At 38.5% G+C, this 12,555-nt stretch overlaps 1 protein-coding gene across 5 annotated transcripts in view; it reads left to right on the forward strand.

The window, feature by feature from the left end:
• CUL4A (cullin 4A) overlaps window positions 1-12,419 on the forward strand; it is a 43,128-nt gene extending 30,709 nt beyond the window's left edge. For 4 of the 5 annotated variants that reach the window (XR_012660363.1, XR_012660362.1, XM_075091311.1 and 1 more), the window contains 5 exons: window positions 488-601; window positions 1,710-1,815; window positions 9,331-9,503; window positions 10,355-10,507; window positions 10,804-12,419. Coding sequence is in view for 2 of the 5 variants with exons in the window: in XM_075091311.1 (XP_074947412.1) it covers window positions 488-601; window positions 1,710-1,815; window positions 9,331-9,503; window positions 10,355-10,507; window positions 10,804-10,899 (642 nt within the window). In the remaining 3 variants the exon portion in view is untranslated. The remainder of the gene's footprint in view (window positions 1-487; window positions 602-1,709; window positions 1,816-9,330; window positions 9,504-10,354; window positions 10,508-10,803) is intronic. The other variant, XR_012660360.1, reaches the window with a different exon arrangement.
• Window positions 12,420-12,555: the final 136 nt, after the last annotated feature.

Here is a 12,555-nt window from a genome sequence, read left to right on the forward strand (position 1 = left end):
GGATCCAGCCTGAGCAACACATCATGAAAATGGAGGGGTAAAAAACCCTTACTTGGAAATAAGGAGGTATATCAGACTTGAATCTGTATAGGACAAATTAAAGGAAGAACTTGGGAGCAGATGGTAGTAGTTTATAGGCGTGAGATGTATGCTTTTTATCCTGTGGTTTCTTGGTCAGATTCAAAGTCCAGGACAAAACCAGTATTTATTTTTGAGGTTTAAAACCCTTTAACAGAGGGGTTATTTTACTTAAAACAAACAGACAAAGGTGGTGAGTGAATTAAAAGCTGTAACTGAATTGAGGCTTTCTTTGTGCATACCAGTGTACTTGAAAGCAGCATTTTGCTCTTTGGATTTAAGTGTTTTTGTGTGAAAACCTATTATGAAACATTGTTGAGGAGAACCGAAGAAATTACATGTGTGAGATCATCTGGCATCGCTGCACTGGTATAACACTAATAAACTTTTTTCTCTCTTTGCTCTATAGATGATAAAGCTTCAAGAGGTATTTAAAACCTTTTACCTGGGAAAACACAGTGGTCGAAAGCTTCAGTGGCAGACCACTTTAGGGCATGCTGTCCTAAAGGCAGAATTCAAGGAAGTAAGTTTGCTTATTTAATGCTTAGCCTGTTGGGATAAATTTTAAGTCAATTATAAAGGTAGTAACATTTTTGTGGAGGAATAATTGCAATTCAGTACTGTTATTTTGTACAGAAAGTAGGCTTTTTATAATTAAACCAAAATACAACCTTTCTCACGGAAGAACAATGTGATACCTTTTGGTAATATTTGTGTTCGATAGAAATTGTTGCTCGTTCAAATAAAGTAAGTTGTAATAAAGCAGTAAATTAAAGAAAAAAGTGCAGCATCTTTTTAATTTTAATATGGAATTGTTTTGATCATAGAAATACCGGTGACACTTCTACAATGCTTCACTAGTACAAAAAGACTGAAGAGCATTAGTGATGTAATGACTGTTTAAAATTGAAATGCCTGTTGAATTATTTAAGTCTTAAATAACCACATTGTTTCTTAATGTGGTTTTGTTTTGTCTCATGGAATACCTTGCTAGTAATGCAGGTCAATTGAGCCAGAGCAAAGACTCCCAAAAAAATTGAATTCTTCTACTAACACATTGTGTATATGAAACTTGGAGGTTTAGGCATTACATAACAGTAAGATGGGTAGGTTTGTAGTTGTCGATTGACAGAGGTGTTTACAGCTGTCTGAAGAGTTCAAGGTATTTATTTCCTTTCCATTGCCTGTTATTGATAATACTGTCGCTCCATATCATAGTAAACATTTCTTTTGTATTTGATCCTATGCCGAGATTTCATTTCTATTAGTTTGCTTATCTCTATAAAGTGAAAGTTCAGTGAAGTATAAAGAGATTTGGTATTGATGGCAGCAAAGCCAGAATTTCATATAGTGTAATTAAAATGAAGCAAATATAAAGCCATTCTAATGAGCTTCTGCTGTGTGCTGTATTGCTACTGTTAGAGTAGCAAAAGAAGAGGTTTTAAAAATATCTTGTTGCCTCAATACTGCATTCAGGCAGATTCTTCTGTGCGCTAGGCATTCTAAAATGCACGTGTCATCTTCTAGAAATAAAAAAAAGAATTTATAGCTTCTGTATCTTGTCAGATTTGGAGGATACAATAGAAATTGCTTTGAGTATTACTTCTAATTATTTGGTATTTCTTTTTTAGGGAAAGAAAGAATTTCAAGTATCCCTCTTTCAGACATTAGTGTTGCTTATGTTTAATGAAGGAGACGAATTCAGCTTTGAAGAAATTAAAATCGCCACTGGTGTAGGTAGGGAGAATAATTTTTGTTTCTTAAATTTTTTTTTTCATCAACTGATTGCCAATTATGATTTCAGCATGTAAATGCCAAATTTTAAGAAATTTGCCATGATCATTAGGACAAACTTTATGAGCCAATAGTATATAGACACCAAAAGAGATGAGGAAAACACACCACTGCTACTTCCTCATGTGGATAAAATAGCTGCTTCACGAAATTAATAGTAAGAGCTGTGTAGCGCACAATACTACCAACACCCTACTAGATTTGCCAGATGCATCCCAGTAATTCTTAAAATTCAGGTGGTGTTAAAGACTCTTGTGTGTATAGACTTTTTGTTCTACTGCAGTTTCAAATATTGTACTTTGGTCTGTTGTAGGTTACCATCATTTTGGGGTGAGTCAAGAGAGTATTTTCAGTTGAGCTGTACTGAGAGCTTGCCCACCTGTATTCCATTGCTGTTAGTGGAGTGCCCCATTTACAATAGGTCTGATTTGTTAAGAGGAGCAGTGTCCAGCAGGGCATGTACTTTATAGTTGCCTCCCTCTGCACTAGAAGCCTGAAGGCAGAAAGGACAAAGAAAACTGAGGAAAAGTATAGTTTTCTTTTCAGCCACCTGCAGTATCTACCTTCTGTGTTCCTATGCTCTTGGGTGGGTTGGTTTTTTTTTTTTCATTTTTACACTTCCTTGAAATAGTTACAGCTATAGGCATTAAAAATGATAACGGTATCGCCTCTCTACTCCCCGGAACTTCTGCATCAACCAGCAGGTCATACCCAGTAGCCCTTCACGAGCTGAATCTTAAGATCAGCCCAATACAGCAACTGCTGGAGGAGTACTTGAACCCACACAAGCACTAAAATATTGTAAATATATTTACTAAAATAACGTGAAATGGGGATATCAAGAATCGCCATGGTTCAGAATGATGGGTTGCAGAAGGCAGTACAACCCAGGTGCTCCAGCTTCTCGGCCTTGAAGCTTCAGGTTGCTTAGTCATCTACTTTGTCAATGATAAGGGAGCTGAAAAAACTCATGCCAGTGTGAATGGTAAGCATCAGGGTCATCCAGAAAGGCTCATTTAGTCAGAGTACAATGGTTACAGAACAAACATAAGTTCATGCAAGCCTGATCCTGCTCCTGCTTTCTCATCTTGTATTTCTGTACCTCAGAGCTTGCATTCTGGCCACCTGACAACAGCAGATAAAATCTGCTGCTTGGAAATTCATTATGTTATAGTGCAAAAGAAAGGATTTCAGCAGACTGTTTCTAAGGCAGCTGGATAGAGCTGATTGGTAGTTGGAAGCTATCTATATTATGTCATTGCACTGAGTGGCACGTCTGTGTTTCTCCTATGTGGGAAATAGTGGGGCAACGCAGGTAATGAGGACAATTCATCGTCTGTGGGGCCAGGATGGATGACATAAAAATCTCTGTCTTCTCACACAAGACATTTGAGCTGCATTAGAGACGTTCCATTCCCACCTCGCAGTCTCCCTACTTCTAAAGGAGATTAAATTCTTACGGCCAGAAATTATCTCAAATATGTCCAGCGCTCCTACTTGGATCATCCTTTTGCTCATCAGTGCCCTGCTAAAGGCTGGTACCCCTGATAGTTGGAAAAGAACAGAGATTCAGTTATTAGGAAAAAGTAGCTGAATTTGTGATGCAGCTCCTTGGTGAATTGACCAGTAAGGGCAGAGGGTGCTGATGGCCAGACTCTCAGAGACTGACCTGGATGAACCAGAGGTCCTGGCTCATGGATACAAATAACATAGGACATGGTAGAAATCTTGGGCATTAGGGTTGCCATAGAAACGATTTCTAAACATTTTAAACACCATGTGCAGGGCTAGACAGACAGAATTGCAATGTATGCATGAAAAAGTGACGTATGGAAGAGGGTCTACATGTATTAGGAAGTAGGAAAGCCTTTGAAACAGGGAACCTGTACAAGACAGATGGGCTCCATCTAAATTCAAAAGGAGTGAAGCTACTGGCACACTAAAATGTTTCAGGAAGTCTGTAGAGTTCATCAGACTTCTCCATCCACCACCTAAAAATAACTTAGTGGATCCAAGAAGAGTTCAGAGAATGGGAATAAAGATGGAATACATGGGACAGCTTCTGTAGAAGGAATATCTGAATGTTAGGACTAAATTAAATAGACCAAAAGGTAAATAGAATTCAATGAATAGGCATTTGTCTTATTAAGGAAAAAAAAACCCAAACCAACCTAGAGGGCATAAACCAAAAACTGAACAGCATGTTATAAAAGCTGGAAGTCTACAGAATTCAATGAGACAGGTTCAGGGAAGAGCAAAGCACTGAAGGTTTCTCAATGCATAGAAACTTACTGGAGACTTATTGGAGACTTAGAGAGCAGTCAGATGAGGAGAGGAGGAAGAGCAGGGAAGCGTGGAGCTGTGTCAGCTTTCCTTTTATACGCTGCCCTATGCTCACCTGCTTGTGGCCGCTGCCAGAGGCAGGATGCTGGGCTAGATGGACCTTCTGACCCAGGGTGCCTGTTCTTCAGTTCTAAACTGAACACTGAAAGGGATACTGACCCTCTTAACTCTGAAGGATTGTATCTAACCGCTTCCTTTACTTCAATGTTCACGTGTGCCAGCTCATTTTGGGGGCTGGGGGGTGGAAGCCGCCTGCAGTTTTTATTTAACTAACATGTATTCATGTTGAGACCCTATTATGAGATGTTACACAGTCTTCACACATTGGTGTTTACTGTGGAAGAGTGCAGCCAGCCATGCCCATGCCATAGAGCAGAATAAATTATTGCAAGTTGACGTGTCAGTAAAGGGTTTAGAACAGAATAGTAAATCAGACAGTAAATTAGACCACCACCAACTGGTAGAATTCATCCAGAAGCTTTACAGGAAATTTCCAAAATAAATACTGAATTACTTTGTCTAGTTTATCATTTAAGTGAGCCTTGGTGCAATAAGAGTGACAAGAGCAATTATTATTTTTTTATTTCTTTAAGTTTGTGGAGCAATTCTGCATATTACTGCAGGGTAGCAGGTCTGCATTGGGAAGAACAGAACTGGTAGGCTCATGGATAAGTGTGTAGTAGGGAAGAGTCAGCATGATTTATGTGATGCGTAATTTCCCTTTCAGGTTCTTTGAGGGAGTCAGTAAGTATATGCACAATCATAATTGTGTGCTTGGGTTTTATGAAGTTCTTGGTAACAGTTCCTCACAAGCTCTAAAATAAACTAAGTTTTCATGGCTTGAGAGGGAAGTTCCTCTTAGGGGTAAAGAACTGATAAAAGACATAAGGCAGCAGGTAGAAATGAATGGGTAGCTTTCATAGTGAAAGGAAGCTACTATTTGGGATTCCCAGGTGTTATTCAACACAGTCCTTAAACACAGTCATTAAAGAACTGAAGAAAATGTGACAGAATTTGTTGCTGATTCCTTCAGAAGGTCAAATCTGAAACTTCTAAAAAAGTTTAAAAAGGATCTCACACTATTGAACAATTAGGAGATAAAATTGCCTCCAGTGTTGATGAAGATAAGGATGCCTGTAGTGGGGAAACAACCTTAACCACACATCAGAGATTGGCTTTGTTAGATATGACAGCTCAGGACTGAAGTTGTGCAGTCATTGTGGCCCCTGAAAACATCAACTGAAAGTTCATCAGTGATCAGAAGGGCAAAAAGCAGACTGGTAACATCTGGGGAAGTGACTGAGAGCAAAGCAGAAAGCATCTGCTTTGTGTGCTTGTGTTTGGATACTTCTAAATTTCAGGATAGCCCATCTCTAAAAGTGTATAGTAGAAATAGATAAGGACAAAGAAAAATTAAGAAGTATGGATGGTACCAAACGGTTCCCATGCAGAGGATGGAAAGTTCAACTCTTAAACTTGGGGCATGATAGGTTGGAGAGAGATGAAAAGAAGGAAATACAATAGTCTGTAGAATTATGAATGGCTTAGGGATGGTGAGTAGTGAACTCACTAGCCCTCACAGTACAAGAATTCAGGGATCTTTTAGCTTCTCTGTTACTAGCCAAGTTAAAGAACCCATGTTGGGTGAGGCAGACATTTTGATCCGATACATATACAGTGTAATTGTTCTCAATTGAAGCGGAGTTAGCTGCCTAAGATTAATGGCAGGCCTTAAAGAGTTAATTCTCAAACATCAGATCAACTCAAATTCAGTCAGCCCCCAATGCATGTACATGGATTTTTAATTGAAAACACCATAAAGGTGATCACAAGTTATATGCTGCTTATTTAAGGTGTTCCTGTGGACCTGTTACTATATAAGCATCATGAATAGTGTACTGGAGTGAGGTGTGAAGCATTTGGGATTTTCCAGTGTTATAAAAATCTGTTTGGCAAATTTGGTACGCTCTTCTCCTGTTGAAGCAGCATTAGCAGTGCATCCATGGGGGTTCATCAGGTCTGTCAGTCATGTCTCCCCAGCTCCCTGCTGACTACAGTGGAATATAGTGCCAGTAAATACTGTATGTTTCACTCAGGAGTTATACTGCAATTTATATAAAGAAATGACCAGTCAGCATGGCAGAAACCAGTAAGCTAGTATGACCTAAAACTTTCAGTCACTTAAGCAAGTGCTTTCACAAAATAAAACCTAGCAATCCATGTTCAGTGTTCCACCTGACAGGATAGGACAGCCACAGCCAGAGTTCCAGTTCTTTAATATGTTTTTCTTACATTCATTATCTACTATATATATATCTATGATATATTCTGTGGTTCTGATGTCCAGACACTTATTCCTTTATGCAGCTTCAGTATTAGCTACCTTGCTGTGTTTACGGTATTACAAGTTATTTTTGTAAACATCTTGCACTTAAAGTAAGTGGGTATCTGGATGTCAAAACCCCTGAGTATTGAAACAGTTCAGGCAACTGGTCTCTACACACATTTCTGACTTAGTCTATTGTATCTTTATATACCATGGTATATATGCCATCTAACACAAAATACATATGATTTGGGGGTCAAAAAGGCATACTCAAATGAATTTTCCTCTTGCTAAGTAGAAGAGTACCTCATGGGCAATTCCCATATTATTTAAAAAAAAAAACAAAACAAAACCAACAACAACACACACCCCGAAAAACCCACACAAAACAAAACCAAACCCACCAAAACCAACCAACCAACCATCACATGGATTTCTGCCTCTTTGGAATATCACTCTCTTCATCTGCATTAACTGGCCATAGTTGGAACTTGTGTTTTCCAGTCATGGTTACAATAAATTACTGCCAGTCTCTTTAAAGATGAGACTGTCTCTGGTACATTACCGCAGCTAGAAAATGCAGAAATTGTCACTCAGAGAAAGAATTGTTACTTTCTTTCTGGTAACTGTGCTTCTTTGAGATGTGTTGTCCAAATATATTCCATGTTTTTACTTTTACTTAGTGATTGATAGGTAACTGCAGATCCCTCCCCTTTGGCATACTGTAACCTGCGACCGAGCATGCAAGGCAGGAGCAAAGCTCCAAAGTATACTGAGCGTTTTTAACAGCATCCCTGCCTTTGTACAAAAACACAACTCAACAATCTGCATTACTGCAGGTGAAACACCCAAAAAGTGTAAAACATCATAAATGCCTGTTCAGTTAATTTGGCTTAAAGGGTTTTTTTTGTAATCATATAACAGCTGTAAGTTTAAAAAAAGGAAAAGGTCAACTTGTGAAAGTTCAGGTATTTTAGAAGTAATAGTAGTGTTAATCTTTTACGTAGCTACACTGTACTTCAGCACCAGATTGCAAAACCTTTCTTTCAACCAGAGAGTTGTGGTGAACGGAGCTAAATCCAGTTGGCAGTTGGTTGCAAGTGGTGGTCCCCAGGGCTCAGTTCTGAGGCCAATCTTGTTTAACTTCTTTATCAATGATCTGGACAAGGGGATCGAGTGCACCCTCAGTAAATTTACAGATGACACCAAGTTGGTCGGGAGTGTTGATCTGCTTGAGGGTTGGAAGGCTCTGCAGAGGGACCTGGACTGGCTGGATCGTTGGGCCGGAGCCAACAGTATGAGATTCAACAAGGCCCAGTGCTGGGTCCTGCACTTGGGTCACAACAACCCCATGCAACGCTACAGGCCTGGGGAAGAGTGGCTGGAAAGCTGCCTGGCGGAGAAGGACCTGGGGGTGTTGGTTGACAGCCTGCTGAACATGAGCCAGCAGTGTGCCCAGGTGGCCAAGAAGGCCAATGGCATCAAGGCTTGTATCAGGAGCAGTGTGGCCAGCAGGAGCAGGGAGGTCATTGTGCCCCTGTACTCGGTACTGGTGAGGCCACACCTCGAGTGCTGTGTTCAGTTTAGGGCCCCTCACTACAGGAAGAACATCGAGGTGCTGGAGCATGTCCAGAGAAGGGCAACGAAGCTGGTGAAGGGTCTGGAGAGCAGGTCTTGTGAGGAGAGGTTGGGGGAGCTGGGGTTGTTTCATCTGGACGAGGCTGAGGGGAGACCTTATTGTGCTCTGCAACTACCTGAAAGGAGGTTGTAGTGAGGTGGGGGTTGGTCTCTTCTCCCAAGTAACAAGCGATAGGACAAGAGGAAATGGCCTCAAGCTGCATCAGAGGAGGTTTAGATTGGAAATTAGGAAAAATGTCTTCACTGCAAGAGTGGTCAGGCATTGGAAGAGGCTGCCCAGAGAGGTGGTGGAGTCACCATCCCTGGAGGTGCTCAAAAAACATATAGATATGGATTAGCAGGCAGGGTGGTGTTGGGTTGACGTTGGACTTGATGATCCTAGAGGTCTTTTCCAACCTTAATAATTCTATGATCCTATGAATTTTTAGACTAAAACTCTTTTCAGGAGATCTGACACACTTGGTGATAATTTTTTATTGTGGCTAAAAAGTATTCTAGAGACTGCAGAGGCTGTTTTAATGCAAAATCTTGATACAAGACTTTGGAACATAATTATTAGATGTTTTAGACTTCGGTTTATCTACTTGTTCAAATGCTTTTAGCTTTAAATCTTACTAGATAAAATTTTCCTCACCCACTTGTTTCTACTACTTTCCTGTTGTGGGGGTCTATTATAACTGTCAGCTCTGCCTTCTCACAGAACATCTTCCTATCAAGTTAGGCTTCTTTTCTTTTTATTAATATTTTCTGGTGTGTTAAAAATCATGATGAAATCATAAAATGGGTGGCTTGAGTTTCTTGTCATCAGCTGATTTTTTTTTTCTTCCAAAGTCCTGTTACTACCAAACAAAACTGGAGCAATAAAACCAGGCTCACGTTAGTGTGAAATGTTTTCTGAAACTACTTTTGGATGGAAAGCTCACCGAGATGAGCCTGGGTCTGTCTCCCTGACATGTACAATTCTGCGCACGCACTCAGCATTTTGAGACCAAGCTCAAAGGCTGTAGGTTGTTACCAAACTGGAACTTAGCTGGAAGAAGGCATAAACATAAAACCAGTAACTTTCCAATTGTATTTCTAGATTAATCACATGAAACTCTTCATGTTAATGTTTCGTTCTGCTTTCTCCCATACTTTGAACTTCTTCACAGAGGACAGCGAATTAAGAAGAACCTTGCAGTCTTTAGCTTGTGGAAAAGCGCGAGTGTTGATTAAAAATCCAAAGGGCAAGGATGTAGAAGATGGAGATAAATTCATCTTTAATGGTGACTTCAAGCATAAATTGTTTAGAATAAAGATCAACCAAATCCAAATGAAAGAAACAGTATGTATTTATTTCTTGCATTCATTCTGTTTGTGTTAACTCTTTCCACATGTCCCACATGGAGAGACAGAATCTCTGCATTTCCTCTTGTAGTTTTTGCATATGGAGAAAGGAGACAGATATTTAACTGTTTTGGTAGGCAGGATGACTCACAGAGGCAATAAAGAATTGAAAACTCAAATCGAAACAACTTTGGTTCCTTCCTGTGCTTGCAAATTTAAATGCCTATATGTGAAACTGATAGGATCTTGTAGATGTTTCAGTCCATCTTAGAAGTTTTTGTGGTATGGCTGAAGTGTTGGTACCACACTGAACTCATGATTCAAATGTTACCTCATCATTTCTTTATTTAGCAGGCAAGAGAGTTTTTAAAGTCGGGGTTGTCCCTGTTTTTGCAGTGGATGTCTTTGTTGTACTTGAATCCCAATTCTTGACACAAGGTGACGTGTTTTAATTAACATTGAGTAGTTTCCTTTTTGCCTTTGCATATTAAAATTCCTAGAAGTCAAATTGGAGTTGAGCAGTTTGATACAGAAGACTCCTGTATTTGAGATGTCAAACTGTTATGTGTTCTCTCAAAAATCTGAAGTGAGTGTTTAAGATTTAGTTTATCAAATAGATTTCAAATAAGGCATAGGTTATTTTTTTCTTTACATTATCCTTATCTTTGGTTTGCTTTAGCAGTATGCTTCAGAATCTCTTAGTTCGTAGCATGCAGTAATGCATGCATCTGTCTCAAAGATGAATAAGAATGCAGTAGTTACATTTCATTGGAAAGGTTATCTATCGAAATATAATTGATAAAAAATGGCAAAAGGTGGTATGATCTGTGGTGTTGTATTGTTCTTTAGGTCGAGGAACAGGTCAGCACAACCGAGAGAGTATTTCAAGACAGGCAATATCAGATTGATGCTGCTATTGTACGAATAATGAAGATGAGAAAGACTCTTGGTCATAATCTTCTTGTTTCTGAATTGTATAATCAACTGAAATTTCCCGTAAAGGTAACTGATTGTTTTTTCAAACCATTCTCAGATTACCTAAAAACATGTAATACACTTTTCCATTCAGCTGGTCCATAAGGGGAAGAAATGTGAAATAGGTGTGAATCAAATCCAAAGATTAAGGTATTAAAATGAGCGTGTGAACAGAAATAAGCCAGAGTATCAGTAGGAAATTATATTTAGGTACTTACTATGGCACACTTTCTTACATAGCTCTTAGCAGTCCTGTTTTTTCAAACATAATGTAAATACAAATATATTTTAAACTCTTTTACTAATGTCATCTTTTCTTGTAGCCTGGAGACTTGAAAAAGAGGATTGAATCTCTCATTGACAGAGACTATATGGAGAGAGACAAAGACAACCCCAATCAGTACCACTACGTTGCATAATGGAGAGGAAATGCTTTTACTTAAAAAAAAATCAAGAACAAACCCAAAAAATAAGACCCCAAATCATCCACATGTATCTTCAGGACACCAAATACCTATGCTGTTCCAGATTTTCCTTTTAGCAGATTTCAGGTTGATGTGTATTATTCAACCAGCTGCATGCACTGCTGTGGAAGAGAAGCAAAGTGACATGTTAATTGATCATCCTTGTCAAGACTCCTTACAGGTTTTAAACGTCATATTTTTATTTCTTTTAGTTACTCTTTTGTTCCTTTGGGTTCTTCAAAATTTAGTTTTACAGTTTTGTTTAACACTGTCATTGAAGTTGGCTGGAAAGGTAAAATTAACTGTGTGAGAAATACTTCTGTGACGGATGCAAGTCTGGCTTCTTCATTTATGTGTTCCTACCTGCATCCATAAAGACCCTATATGCTGCATTCTTTAGCTACAGTGACAACTGGGGTAACTTTTTAAAAACCCTTCATTGATGAACACTCGTGTACGAGCAGTGTTGTTGAAATACACTGAGTTTTTGAAATTATGCACCATGAAAACCCTTAAACTTGTGTTCAGTTAATTTTCTTTCAGATGATTATAAACTTCAGTCTGGTTTGGATAAATCAGGTTTTGAAGTGAGATCCTTGAAGTGCCAAGAGGACAACTGCGTTCGTGTGTGTAGTGAGTTGTTGGATTATTTAGCTAAAATAGGGATTACTATTTTATTACTACTTCTGCTGGCTTGGGTGGCAAGGATTAGATCTGAGTCAAAGAGGCCCTACCTCATTTTAGGGCAACTGGTGTTTATCACCATCTATGTAATTGCTGTAATGTTTAGTTTTGCCTTTAAAATAACATACAGGGAACCTACTGTACAGCGTGCTCCACTTTAAAAAACAACCCCTTTTTTTTAAAAATACTTTTATGGTCTCGATATTGTGAAAGCATAGTTTTTTGTCTTGAAAGACTTAAGGATTTTGTGAGTACTTTGTTACATATTGTATATATGTAAGTTGATTTGAATTAAAGAATGAAAGACACTGTAGATCTGCTAGATAATTGTAACTGTAAGGAAGACACCTTTTGTGGTAATACTTACAAGACTCTGTTTATTTTCTGGATTTGCATACTGGTGTGTTTCATTCTGAAAAAGAGCTACCAAAGGAGTTTTGATCATTGCATAAATGAGAATTTAACTGAGCAATATTTTCTGGAGAGATACCGTACTAAGTTTATGTAACATGGGTTTTGTGCAGCAATTAAAAGGCAACCACCCCTTCTTAAAGTAAACATTGCGAAGAGTTGACATCTTGCGGATTTACATATTAAAATCCTTGTTCTGTCATCTGGTGTCGTTAACTGTATCGCATTCTTCTGAATTATTTTTGTTCCCTTTGTGTTTAGAAACTAAACACATTTAGTTTATTGTATTTAAAACATATTTAATATTGTAATTTAATGTAGACTTATTTTAATATTTGAATCTTCAGTTAATGCAAATAAAATCTTTGATGCATATTAAATATTAATTTCTTAGCCTTTGTGAGAATGTGGCACTTCAGTTTATTTCTGCAGTTTGTTCTTTAGTGTTAGTTACGTCATTCACCTTGTGTAATTCACTTTCTATGCATACAGACACCAATCAGATCCATCTTACTA

This window comes from Phalacrocorax aristotelis, chromosome 1 (assembly GCF_949628215.1).
Source record: "Phalacrocorax aristotelis chromosome 1, bGulAri2.1, whole genome shotgun sequence".
Classification (NCBI taxonomy): domain Eukaryota; kingdom Metazoa; phylum Chordata; class Aves; order Suliformes; family Phalacrocoracidae; genus Phalacrocorax; species Phalacrocorax aristotelis.